At 39.3% G+C, this 14,453-nt stretch overlaps 1 protein-coding gene across 1 annotated transcript; it reads right to left on the reverse strand.

The window, feature by feature from the left end:
* Positions 1-520: 520 nt before the first annotated feature.
* nek10 (NIMA-related kinase 10) lies at positions 521-13,299 on the reverse strand. The gene is made up of 35 exons (XM_073484683.1): positions 13,175-13,299; positions 13,000-13,060; positions 12,748-12,875; positions 10,957-11,052; positions 10,782-10,866; positions 10,650-10,691; positions 10,475-10,553; positions 10,318-10,385; positions 9,214-9,293; positions 9,050-9,136; positions 8,580-8,804; positions 7,473-7,612; positions 6,912-6,973; positions 6,758-6,823; positions 6,588-6,652; positions 6,310-6,412; positions 6,031-6,159; positions 5,768-5,905; positions 5,617-5,662; positions 5,408-5,529; positions 5,003-5,105; positions 4,817-4,892; positions 4,563-4,692; positions 4,385-4,455; positions 3,549-3,756; positions 3,301-3,388; positions 3,143-3,217; positions 2,960-3,005; positions 2,745-2,782; positions 2,549-2,649; positions 2,259-2,369; positions 1,715-1,820; positions 1,411-1,454; positions 960-1,015; positions 521-729 (listed from the first exon to the last, which is right to left on the reverse strand). Exons 1-35 carry the CDS (start codon positions 13,297-13,299, stop codon positions 693-695), a joined length of 3,237 nt encoding a protein of 1,078 aa, XP_073340784.1. The 3' UTR covers positions 521-692.
* Positions 13,300-14,453: the final 1,154 nt, after the last annotated feature.

Consider the following 14,453-nt stretch of genomic DNA (forward strand, 5'->3'; position numbering starts at 1 on the left):
TTTGATAGAGTTGAGGTTAAGTCAGTTGTTTCTGCGTTTCTCACGGTCTAAACCGACAGAAATGAACATAAATCAGCTTCATTACAAGCATTTTAGAGCTCCAACTAGCGATTATTTTCATTGTCGATTATTTTCTCGTTATTTGATCAGTTGTTTTGTCTATAAAATGTCAGAAAATGGTAAAGATTTGGATCAGAGTTTCCTAAAGCCCAAGATGACGTCCTAAAATGTCTTAGAAAAATGGATTTCCTCCTTTGTGACATTACATTTAATATCTTTGGAGTTTGGACTGTTGGTTGAACAAGACGGTCAGGAGCATATTTTACTGTTTTCTGGTACTTTATGGACAGAACAATTAATCCATTGATTAGGAAAATAATCAGTAATGACAATAATCATTAGTTGCAGCCTGACTGTGGTGATGTCAGCTTTGGAAACATGTTGCAGCAGCCATATGACAACATTAACTCAGCTAAGTCGTCAATAGCTTAAAGACAAACAAGCATGTTTTCATGTAGCATTTCCGTTGTTTTAAATAATTATAAATTATGTATAAAGGATGGATTTAAATTAAAATAGTTACATTTCTTGTGTACATACAGTATTTTTGTGAACTCAGGTTGATGCAAACGTCGCCACACTGGAAGAAGTTTGTTTTTCCAGCTGCTTCTGAAGATGAACATGGACGACGGTCACTTGTTGTCTTGGCCATTTCTTTTCTCTGCGATCCTTAATATGAACACAAAACACATAGAAGATTATAACCACAGTAAGTTGTTTTCAATTTAGCTCTTTATTCAGGAGAAACAGTGATATAAGAACTCAAATAAACTGACAGCTGCCATATAAATAAAACACATCATAATTTTACCATAAAAACTGTGAAAACCTCATCTCTGCGATAACAAAACATCTATTCAATGATGAATAACGACTGAATTTGAATTGTCCTGGATCACCTGCTGTGTGTTTCCTCATAGTAGCTGCTCTCCTCCAGCAGCTCCTCTATGATCCCCTGAAAAGGAGCATTTGAACAGGAAATCACTTCACTGGTATCAGACAGATGTTCAATATGACTTGAGACGGAAATTAAAAATGAGACACGAGATCCAGCAGGACAAAAACAAAGCTGACACCTACCTGAAACATATCCGGAGAATTTCAACAGTTGGTATATATTAAAGAAATGATTGAAAGGAATAATTTGATGTTTTTGGAAATTCTATTATTCACTTTCTTGCTGAGAGTAAGAAAACCCTACTTTCATTTCTGAGAGCAGTATTGATCTTGTCATCTAACTCTCAGCTAGAAACCGAATCGGTGTGACGTCGTGTGACTTTTCTCGTAAAGAACGAATAATAAAAAAATGTCAGATAAATCAACTAGTCAATTGATCTCAGAGAAACTGACCTGCATCTGCTGATAGGTGACTCCATCTTTGAGGTTCCCATCACCTGTTAGAAGCAGAGAATCAGACGCACATTCATGACGTTAAAGTCTAAACATGAAACGGTGAATTTGCAACATATGAGGCCAAAATCAGCTTGATGAAAACCTAGATCTATATCACTAAATGCTGAAAATGCACAAGAATACATCAAAAATGTTCTTTGATTTTGTGTAAGAGGAGAACTGCCAAAAATCCTCCAGTATTTTGTGTTTGGTGTTTTGTACTTGACATATAAGGTGAAGCTGCGGTGATGGTATCTCTTACCTGTACTGTCAGCAGCATTGTGGTCTCCTGTGAAGTGGTGGACCAGTGGAAACCAGTCTGAGCTGGTTGAACCTGACTCCATCAGCTCTGGAGAAGCCTGGAGGAGCTGCAGCGAAACATGAAGCAGATTCTCATTTGACTTACAAGAAACTGCAAATCTCTCACGAAGTATCTCAAAATAATATAACAGAAGTGGGACTGTACAGTTTGTTTCCTCATGAATAACTAAAACAAGGAAAAAGATTAGAAAAAAGATTCTATTCCCTAGCTGAAACAATAGTACCATTTTTTTCTTCTAATATAAACATGGATTTTAATTACATCAGATAATGCTAAAAAGTTTGACCAAATGTGTGACCGCGTTACTTAATTGATGTATGGTTTGGAGCTAAAGCAATTGGCCCATTAATTGATCAAAATCAAAAGAAAAATAACTTTGTGCCAAATGTCCCCTTGTTCCAGATTCTCACTTGTGAGGAGTTGCTGCTTTTTGGACGGTTGGTCAAACAAAACAAGCTCAACTTTCACTTGAGAATGTACAAACCTTGCTGAGCTCCACCTTCAGGTTGTATGAATCGCTCCCACAGTGGAACAGAGACTTTTTAAATCTTTCAACGACCCGTCGTTTAATGTTGTGGTGCGGTGCTGGTGGAAGCTGGACGTGAAAAAAAGATTTATCACTGTGCTGTACCTCTGAAACCCTCCTTACATATGATTGACCAGTTTAAATTCAACATTGTAAAACCAGAATAACTCCATTTGGATTAGATGAGATGTATTCAGCATTAAACTGAACTTTGAGAAGATCGAACAAAAGTTGTTGTATTACTGTACTTGAGTGATGTAAATAATCTTGTGCAGCTGCACAAGGAGCCTCTGAATGGGATCATCGATCTGCCGAACCTTCTTCTGGGAGACACAGATCCCTGCTGAACCTGAGGCGACAGCAAAACCAAACACATACATTTTATATATACTCTTTATGAGTCAACAATGAATGTTAAGCATTTCCATCAGGTTGAGACGGTACCTGGTCTTGATTTAATCTTTGCAGCAGCGTGGTCTCCACTGGGAAACAAGACAAAATGAAAATGCAGGCTAATAAATTGTGTCAGATGTGAACAAATTGATTTTGTCAAGTTGTGTCTGGGTGTTTGTGCATCTAGAAAACATCTGCCTCCCTTTGAAAATAACTGCGTGTTACATTACACAGGAATACTGATGATAATGTGAGTTTTCACTTACCCAGATGTAATTTGGTCAGGTGTAACACAGGCACTGGACTTTAAACCTTAAAACATGAAAAATAAGGGAAAAACAGTAACTTCTGGCTTTGAAAGACTGCCAGTTCAAATCCCTGACTTCCCCCCCTTGTTGACAGTGGACAGGAAAACTTATTTATCTTGGAAAAACAGCTTGCTGACTAACCGCAATGTTTTCCTGTAATGGCCGAGGTGTCGATTTTGGTATCACAAGGTTCAACGTCAACATCTGAGGCATCATCTAAAAACACAATAACATTTAAAATGACTTACAACATGTAATCATTTTGATCTAAGATCTTTCCCTGTCTGTTAAATTTGTACCTTGACTGATATTCTGCCCCCTGTGGTTTGAACTGGAGGCTGCAGAGGAGCGTGGAGTCGGACTTTCAGCATTTAATGAGGATTTTTCCTAAAAAAAAAAAAAAGTGCAGAATGTATTTTAAAAACCCTGCAGGACATGAACTAAAGATATCAAGTTATAAAAATAGTTCTTAGTTGCCTCTTTGGACAACAACAAATATCTAAATAGTCTTCAAGGACGTCCTTTCAATTCTCAAAATCCCTTTAACCTGAGGCAGGTCTGAGTGACAGCAGTTCCTCCTGCATTTGTGCCTTTCCAGGAAGTACTTCTGCGCTCGTTTCCTGTCCCTCTCTGCTCTTCTTTCCAGTGCACTGTGGGAAGTGTAGAGGCCGTCCATCAGCCTCATCATGATGTCCGAGATCCTGGAGCTGACGGCCACAATGTCGGGCCGCTGGTCCGCATCTGGACTCAAACACCTGACAGGACGTCCCATAACAGAAGAGATACTTTATGTGAGAGCAGTGACTGACTTTTATATTAAATTACTTTTAATCTTTAACAGTAAATACACAAAATAATACTATAAATGGGTTGAAATGTATCACTGATGGACTTTTATTTAAACTGGCGATGTTTGCAATTAGTCAACTTTTTCTGTGCACATTTAAATTAAATATTGACATAATTTGCAGTGACATGTCACGTCTTTCCTTAACATTTTTTGTTCCGTTGAAAACAGTTTTTAATAAATGTTATTTGTTAACTTTTATTCAGAGAGTTGTTACAGGACTGGCAATGTTAATAATGCAGGTTGCAAAGTGCCACACATTTCAGCAGTATTTAAAATTCGATTTGGTTATTGAAGAAAGTGATTAACAGTTTCAAATGGCTCTTATAATATACACAATATATTTGGGAGACGAGTTTAACGTTATAGATGAAATTGTGCTCAATTTTGACGATTGTCTGGGTGTTTTTCCACTTTTAGACTGTTCGACGAGTCAAAGTTTAGTTTTTAGAAGAACATCTGTAATTTTTAGAAACATCTTCTGCAGGTGCAACAATATAAAATGAAAATCAATCAATTTTACAGAAAAGTCTCACCATCCGATCATGTCTGTGACTCTCTCTGAGAAAGCTCCTTCTTCAATCGGCTCGTAGACGGCCTCGACGATCTACCAGAACAGAATAAGACACAAGAACAATAACAGATGGCAGAGAGAAAACTATTTTTAGTCCAAAATATGTGTGTGTGTGTGGGAGGGTGTCTGTTGTATGTAACCTTGCTTGCCAGCGACAGCATGTTGCTGCTATAGAAAGGAGGCTGTAAAGCGGCCATCTGGTAGAGGATGCAGCCCAAAGCCCAGACATCAGCTTTCTCTCCATACGGCTCGTTCTTCACCACCTCTGGACTAACGTGCACACACACAAACATTGCCTGGATTTTAGGATATCTTTCTCCCAATATAGTGGATGACAATTAAAGTTAAAGAACTACTTTCCAACAAATAAATAGTCCTAATGAAAACTCCTCACCAGGAGTAAAGGATGGTGCCGACCACTGACGTCAGCTTGCTGCTCTCCTGTTTCTGCTTAGCGAGGCCAAAGTCAGCTTCAAGAGAAAGACAGACACAGGTTCAACTTTCATAATAATACTGGACTGGGAGGGTGATTGTGGATGGAGATGATGTGGTGTGTCTAAAGCTGTGAGCTACAACTCACTGATTGTGACTTTGTCCTTTTCACCCAGCATGATGTTGTTTGGAGAGAGGTCGCGGTGGACTATTCTCTTTTCCTTGTGCAGGTACCGCAGCGCCAGACACATCTGAGGGACAGGATATACAGTATACATTAGTAATTAATTTAAACTTGGGAGACTAAGATGTTTCACTGAGCCAAAATGTGGAAATAATTTACATTCATATTTTAAGTTATTGGCAGTGAGCACAGAAATGGACCAAAACACACTGATCCTTTGGGAAACAGTCTTCTGCTGCAGTGGTTTCCCACTTTTTGGTCCACATTCCCATCTGATGAGTTCAAGTACGTCTTCATGTTCCAGCTGAGTTCATTTGAATTGTTTTAACATCAATGAATATATAAAAGTAATGAAGATTAAGTTGTTACTTGTATGAAAATATTCCAGATTCTGTCCTCTGTGAACTGCTGCTGCTTCTCCTTCAGAGAGCTGAAATGTTCAGCCAGCGGGACTCCTTCGATCAGCTCCATCACGATGTACAGCCTGTCTCCTGAGAAGAACAGTGTGATTCAGCTTTGAATTTGTGTTGTATTTCTCCATAGGGGCTAAAGGGGCCAGTGTAAATAATTATCCTCACCTTCCAAAAATGTCTTGTAATATTTCACAACGTTTGGATGTGTCATCTAGAGAGAAAGAACAAATCAACACATAAACAACGCAAAAAACAGCTGCACTGGATCAGACAGATTATAAATTGACTGTCAATGATTAAAATTAAAACTCTGTGCCTGTTCTTTGATGATCGAGAGCTCTGAGATGATTTTCTCCACATTACTGTCTCTGGACTTCTTGTCTTTGCCAAATGCCGGGTTGTGGAGGTTCACCTCCTTCAGAGCCAGGAGGTTCTGGCCGCTCTGCTTTCGCACCTGTCATTGAGTATATTTGTTGTAACCACTTGCACTTTATGTGAACCACCTGAAGCATGAGATCACAAAGAAGCAAAATTGATCCAAACCAATGCTTCTGACTGCAGACGTGGTCACGTTTTTACCTTAAAGACGCTTCCAAAGGCCCCAGTGCCCAGATGGTCCAGTATGGAGTAACCATTGATGACTTTAAGGGGAGGTCGGTTCTGGTCCACAGCCTCGATGCTCTCTCTCAGACTGTCCAGTTCTTCTTCCTGCAGTACAAAAAACACAACACTCCATCCATTTGCACAGGAAATAACTCTCCATGACAATTTTATCTTATTTATTTATATTTATTTTAATTTCGCAGCCCAAAACCAGCTGAATGAACAGATGGATCCATTTAGAAGCTGTTCTCTTACAGTGTAGAGTGAAACTTTGGTTTGCAGTCCCTCATAGGCCCTGAGGTCCCGTACATAATGTCCAACGTCAATAAACAACTCAAAAAGGTCCGTGGGAAAGAGTCTGAAACAGATCAAAGATTACATAACAGCACTGGAGAACATTCAGAGAGATTTTCCACAACAGATCCAACAGTAGCCAAACTGAAACTGTTTATGCATGACATGAAGTTGAAGTTACATATGTTTCTTTCTGGAATAAATATTTAAGTGTGTGTGTATATATGCTGTAACATCACCTCTTAAACAGATGTCTGTTTCTTTCCATGCTAAAGAGAAACCGGAGGGTCCGAAATGCATAGCACTGCCAATAAACAAACACATTTATAATAATAATGTCACTTTCTGGTAGATACGCCATCTTCATTTACATTATAATGTAATTTAATACTGATATGAAATCATATACCTGTAAAGATGTTGGTCCAGAGTTTTTTGGTAAAATCAACTTTGTGATTATATAGACCCCATTTTCCTAAGAAAAGATTCATCTAATTAAAGCATTTTAAAAAGTCGATTTGATATAAAGTTGTCCTGCTCGGTGAGTAAAGACTTTTCTTTACCTGCACAATGTGGTGAGCAGATGTGTCATCCAAACTGAGCTCAGTCAGCACTGTACAGCATACTGGAAAATAGATTAAAGAGGAGAGAGCTCATATTGCAATCTTGTAGTCTCAGACGTCCCAATGAACAGCTGTTAACATTAACAACTCACTCCTCAAACCCCGGACAGAACAAACACTGGAAACAGTGATGCCGTTAAACTGTTACATTCAAAGTTTCTCTGCAGTTTTAACAAAAATGTTTTATTTTTTATTTGACAGAGGTGTCTTATTATACAAACAGAACATTCACAACTTCCTCCAAAATCATAGAGACAGTAAGTGAACATTCAGTGGTCTGAATTCTCATGACAGGAATAAACTGTTTACATTCTCACTAACTGATAAGACTCTACTGGGGGTGGAATTTACTGTACAGTGTACAACACTAATAAAACTTTACTGGCCTTTAGCACCATCTTACATTATTAAAATCCTTATTGGATGATTTCTAACTCTCAAGAAACCCTGTGGAAAACACATTATTTTATGCAGCGTGTGATAATTTGTTTGGTCCCTGACCTGACTGCAGGGCCATCGTGTTGTCCACCTCCTCCTGTGGGCTCAGCTCCTCCCTGATGTGCTCCCTCTGTATACGGCCGGCTGCGTTGGCGCTGGAGAGCGTCTCGATGGACGAGCGGTCGGACACATACTGCCTGTCACTGTAAGAGTTATTTTGTACATCACCACACTAAATAATGTACATTTTTAAATTGTTTATTATGTGCTCAAATTAACTGTAATCTTTTGATCTTGTGAAAGTAGAAAGCCAGAAATCCTACATGCAACACATCTTCACTTGTTATTGTAACCTAGAATGTTTCTTGCATTGTCCCGGACAAATAAACTAATAAATAAAAACAACAACACTTTTCCATCAGTCTTTTCGGCCTTAAAATGAAGCTTTATTACTGGAATGTTTTGTGATGCTAGTTACTCGGGTGTTAAAATATTGGGAGTTAAATCTGATTGTGTTTCGGTTGAGTGGGGAGCTTTTGTTTCAAATATGAAAAAAGCCAGAAAGCTCAGCACCTACTAATCAACATCCTGCTGATATATCATAGTAAATTTTGCGGTATGGGGCAGCATAAATCTTTTCACTTCGCAAATATTTAAGATACTTAAGCGATTTTAGTGTTTTACTTCCATAAAGTTGGAGGACTGAGATATGAGACAGATTTTGAAAAAGAGGGATAGTCAAAATTGATGCTGCAGATGCAGAGATGTGCTGACTTTTATATGGGTCAAGCTCTTCCTTCTTTTTTGTGACTCTTTAAATCACTTCAATGTGGACCAGCTGTAGCTTCAAACAGTGAATATTCAGGGAAACAAAAGGACAGGTGGGTAACATTAACAAAAGTAAAAGGTTTTGGTTGAAACATAAGTCAGTGAACAGACTGTTTTACCTTTGACTACAGTGATATGGCCTTAAAATAATATTGTAACATTTTTGTTACAGTTTCTTGAAGATGTTTCACCTCTCATCCAAGAGGCTTCTTCAGAACTGAAAGGAGGTGAAATGTCTTCAAGACACTGAAACAAGTCCAGTCCAGTCCATGAAAAATACAACTGAATTTATATGATTTAATCTAAACATTGAAAAAGCTTTACTTCCTCTGTCTCACAAACCTGTTGAGCAGTCGGAGAAGCTGCTGCACCCCGCCCCAGCTCCTGATCTCCGTCCTGGTGTCGGGGTCCTCACAGAGCTGGACCAGCACCCAGGCAACGCTCCACAGCAGCTTCAGGTGCTGCCCGTACAGCAGGCTGAGCAGCACCGGGAGACCCTCAAGCTCCCTCACCTGGTCCCTCACCTGCCACACCGGGGACAGGAGCCTCAGCAGCTCCGCACTCAGTCTGAAGGAAACATCAGGTTCAGTCCAGCCTTGCTTGTTTCCATGTTTTTATTGTGTTTGCTGATAATTCATTTTTTAACATCCTCAGTGTGTCTGTGTACTTATATAAGATAAAACATCATGATGAGAGATGAGATAAGATGGGATGCCATTGTCTAGTTTTTTATTTAAATGGATGATGGTGCTCTTAGACACAACATGTTATCTGAGAGTGACTAACTCATCAACAAAGAAGTGTTTTCTAACCTCTTTGAAAGGAGGTCATATTCCTGCAGTATTATGAGCAGGTTCTCCACTATTGGCAGCTCTCCAATCTCCTCCTTGCATTCTGGGCTGCAGAGGAGAAAAAAAATCTTGCAACGGATGAAATCCTAAATGTATTTAACGCACTAAATGAAGTATTTGCTTACCTCTCAGCCAAAGTGGTAAGCGCCAGCAGGGCTCCCAGCAGGACGCTGCTATCTGTGGTGGAGAGGAGCTTCACCAGGGTCTATAAATAGTTTATTTCATTAGAGACCAGAATCTTTTCCTCAAAGTTCAATAAATAATGAAGAATTTTTAATAATAAACTGAGCGCAGAGACCATCATGCTACATGAAAAGTGTGACCTAATATTGTCAGAAATTTGAAGACTGGGTAATCGTTTGCAAATACTTGCACCCTGGAAGCTGCAAGGTTTATTATCAACCATGCCAGCAACACAACTGACAATCTGGCTTTCCTAGCAACCATAACAGCTACAGTAGAGCTTAAAATGTAAGTTTTTCATGTGGATGACACTACAAGAGAGGTTGTTCATATGTGAAAGGTGTATCCTCAGTAGAATCCAATGTGTGGGACAGATTTTATTGTAATCTATCAGTTAGATTATGAGATATCTTGTACATAAATTTCACATTTCAGCCTATTAGTGGTCATGAATGAAAAAAGCTCATAATGTGTCCACATGGAAAAGGTTCATCCTCTTGGGAGCAGGAATGTTCTCAATGAATGCACAGCAATCTGTGCATGACATTTTTTTATTTCTTGTGTAATTTCACTAACATTGGTAATGGTGGAAAGTCAAGACGCCAAATCCACCTGACTCATTTGCAGAACAGCAATTTTGTTATTGTAAACAACACAACCTTGACAGAAAAACAAATATAACTTGGCAAAACCGTCTTGGTTCGTCTATCCACTGTTTCAGTAATCACCAACTCATGTTACTGTTTCTGCAAATGGAGTCTGGTGGCTTTAACAAGCTGCTGTTTCTGCTTAAACAAAAAGGTCTATCTCTGTCAGGATCCTTTCCACAACGTCAGACACTATGAATAACAGTCTGAGCCTGTCAGTGGCAAAAACAAGTGGTAAATCAAACAATAGTTGAAATAGAATATAAAAACTAAACAGAGAAAACCAAAAATATTCTCCATTTAAAATGTAGTGAGTGAGTGTTATGGCATAAAGGTCAGCTCAGACATGATTTGAATACCACATAATCACAGATAACCTTATCGCAACTTCTCACTCACCCTGTGAGCGCCGCTCTCTGTGACCCAGACCCTCTGATTCTCAACGGCAGACAGCTTCTGAAACATGTCTGCAGAGCAATCAGCAAACACAGTGCTGATGAGATCGTACTCAAGGCTCACATCATCAGTTTCATGATATTGTCGTCAGTTTACTCACAGGTCATTGTGACCAGCTTCTGCACCGCAAATGCCTGCTCGCCACAAGATATGTACATGGCAGTGACAGACTCCAGATACTGAGAGAGAAACAGAGCAGCGATGAGGGTGACATGTGGATAAATCACAGAACAAAGCCTGTTTAGGAATGTGAGAAAATCTTAAAGAGCATTTACCCCGGCAAGTAAACTGACACCTTGAAGTTGATGGAGGATTTTCTAAAAGGAAGCAGTTAAAAGAGGCTTTTATACAGTGGAAGTATTCATACAGTAAAAGTTACAAATGATAGTTGGTTTTTCACGTTGTACCTGATGGTGGGGATCTCTGATCAATAATCGTAGGCAGATCAGAACTCTATGGACATTCTCAGGTGGTGCATGGTCAATCCATTCACTATACAAGGAGTAAATATTGTTAGTAATGTCAGCCTTGTGTGAGACAAGAGAAGAAATATGAATGTATTTCAAGCATACTGTATTTTACCTGCAGAGTCGGTTCTTGACCAAAGACGTGAGGATGTCAGAGAACAGTGTACGCAGCGGGTGGCTGCTGAAACATCTTTGGTCTTTGTACGTGATGCTGAAACATTAACAAATATATAATTAAGTGCAAATTGGTCTTATTTGATTCTTCAAACAGTTGATCTTACACATCAACTTCTGTGTACTACTGAGTGTGCGACACTCCTTAATTTATCTCTTGACTTGTACAATATAATACAGGTTGAATCATCGGTGTAGGAGATCAATACTCTCCTCACTCACACTTGTCTCCACTACCATGTTCTGGTCACATACTGAATATGAAAATGGCTAAATATCGAGCAGAAATGTGTCTATAGCACAGATTATCAAAAACTGTCAAGAACGGGAAGCATCCAATATCAGTCCTGGTCTTGTTTGTCTCTGTTCTCTGATCACGTAGTTCTTGATATAAATCAAAATGTTGCCAATTTCACTCTATTCAGGAGTATAGTAGATCACTTAGGGACCCTGGAGCCTAACCTTCACATTCAGGCCAGAAACCTGGTGTCATCCTCGAGCCAGCTTAAAAATTTGACAATGATTTAACACGGCTGTGAAAGGATTCTTCTTCCAACTAAGACTCAAACTGTTCCCCTTATTTAATGACCTGAAGATGCCCCTTTCAGCTGGATTACTGCAATGCTCTTTATTTGGGAATTAGCCTGTCATCCATGTCTCGCCTGCAGCTGGTGCAGATTGTGGCTGCTAAAAAAACTAACTCTTACCAGGAAAAGAGACAGCATCCCGGCATTGGCTAAGGGGTCAAGTTTAGGACTGAGTTTTATAAGGGTTTATAATTTGTTTTTAAAGCTTTTTTACAGCCCTCAGTTGTAGCTAAGGGGAAAGGGTGATTGTGCATTCACAGCGGCTGCCCTAAAGCTCCGGAAAAATCTACCATTTTCAATCACATGTTCCCCTCTGCAAACACTTTTAAGGCTAAAGTTAAAATTTATTTGTTTTCTTAAACAAGAATGAGAGTGTTGTTAAAGTCTCATGTTTGTCTTTTTACTCCTCTATTTATATTTTACACGTGTTTCGCTTCTTATTTATCCATGTATGCGATATTATTTTTATGTTATCTATACTGCTTGTCATGCTATTTTATCTGTTATTTAATTATACAGCACTTTGGTCAACCCTGGTTGTTTTTGAATGTGCTTTATAAATAGATTTGATTTGACCTGATGTGATATTTTATATATGTTTATATTATTTTTATATTTGTGTATAGTTGAGACTTTTGGCTTCCTTGAAAGAAAATAAACATTTAAAATGTATACCTATTAAAGTGAGATATAGGTGAAAAATGGATTGTTTGTATCCGTAACAAAACTCAGATATCATTTTCCCAAAAATTCCCTAAAAAAACAGAGTCCCAGTAAAATAAACACACTTTTATGCACTCAAAGAAAGCCCAGATGATTGTTAGTGCAGGAAATATGGGAGGTAATGGAGTAAATATTGAACTTTTGGATACATGGTGCAATTATTCTGTTACATGTGAATGAATAGGAGAAATTTGGACATGGACATGAACTTAATTTAAGTTTCAGATAACATTTTATTGTGATTTTTTTTTATTTTCAATAGATCTGTTTTGTCTTGCTGCACTTGCTTTTTTCTTTCTTTATGTGGGTGATTGTTGTGCACCAAACCACCAAGGCAAATTCCTCATATGTGACAACCTACTTGGCAATAAACCTGATTATGATTCAGAAAAAAAAAAGAGTGACAGAAAATTGATTGAAACCTGAATTTTTCCAGTTCAGACACTTCACTGGTGATGTCGCTCTCACTCCTGTGTCTGTTGGTGTCTTTTGGAGGATGCAGGCCTGATCCGCTGGATCCACGTGCTTTACTGTGACTCACCGCTGCCGCCTGCAACACAGAGAGTCTCATACCACAACATATACTGTACACAGATATGAAGAAACATGAGCCGCTTTGTTATCAAAATGTCTAGACACATAGCCCCAGAGTGGCGTCATTTGTTGCTGTTCACCTCTTGTCTGGGGCTGCTTTTGGCAAGCAGGGACTGAAGCCTCCTGAGATCATGAGATGCCCTAGAAGAAGAAGGAAGAAAAAAAAGTCTTATCAGATGATTTGTTTTGGGCACATCAGGAAAACACATTTGAAGTTTGGGAACATAACCTCGAGGAGGAGATGACCCAGCTTACTTGCTCTGGTTTCCTCTGGATCTCAGGGGCAACTTTTCTCCTTGTCTCACTTTTCTAACTGAGTTGGACATTTTCAGCTTCCCCCTTTTGTTTCCATGAGTGACCTGTGGTTCAGCTTCAGACATTTCAGGCACATTGTGACAGTTTTAGCTCGCTTACAGTAACTCAGACACTCAACAATCCAGAAGAAACATAGTTAGCTTCTGCTAGCTTGACTTTACTTATTTATGTTTGGCTAAAGGAAGCAGTTGAACTGAGCTGACCTTGTTTGTCAGGGCAGTTTTTCAAACAGACAAGTCAAAACGTCTCTTACCCTTCCTCCAACCGGCAGCAGATAGTTGTTTTGGACGGCTAAATACGAATTTAGTTTCATTAAGTATCCTCAGTCGATTATATAGGTTAGTTTTTATTCTTGACACAGCAGACGCCCCTACATTAGCCAATAAGAAAGCACAATGCTCAGCTTCACTGCCCGTTCAACCAATCCGAGTGAGCGGTATTAGAGAGTCGTGGTTGCTATGGAAGCAACGGACGCTATTCGCTTTCCGTCGTCGAGTATTTAAACACTAAAATGTCGTTTGACACACAAACACAAACACACACATATTGTAAATGAACTGTCATTAATAATTAAATTAAATGTGAGGAAATGGACAGGAATTTAATTAATCAACTAATGCTACGTGGAAAAAATCACGCCCACTTCTTATTTAATTAAACCACAGGAGCAAAGGGACCGAGTGGAAACTGTAATTAATTCAGCTTTCAAAAAGAAAAAAATTGTTCCACATAAAAAATAAATAAATAAATAAATAAAATCTTGCCAGAACGGTTAGTTATCGCGAGAACACAGCGACACTGAAAGGAATCACAAGTTATCGCGAGGCTGGAGCGTTCCTCCCTTTGTGATTCACGTACGTTCTACGTCAGTTTTTCAGCGTACGTTCGCTGAGCGCGGGAGGCGTTGCGTGCCTCAAAGTGCGTAACTCGAGCAAAAGCGGCGAGAAGGGGGAATGTCGGCTTGTGAATGATCGGTTTTTGAGGCGGCAGGGAGCGTCAACGTTATGGGTGAGACTGCTGCGGTCGGATACTGACACGACTTATTCAGGAACATTTGTTATAAACTCCAACTGCGATCGTTTGTGTTGGATTTGTTTCGCTTGTGGTACTATTTGGCTTTGCCGCTGTTTAGCTTCTGCAGTTGTCTGAGCAACCAACGCCCAGTCGTCCGCCTACAGTTGGATGGTGTGCTAGCATGCTAGCTAGCTTCCTAGCTAGT

The sequence above is a fragment of the Pagrus major genome, chromosome 17, assembly GCF_040436345.1.
Source record: "Pagrus major chromosome 17, Pma_NU_1.0".
Taxonomy (NCBI): domain Eukaryota; kingdom Metazoa; phylum Chordata; class Actinopteri; order Spariformes; family Sparidae; genus Pagrus; species Pagrus major.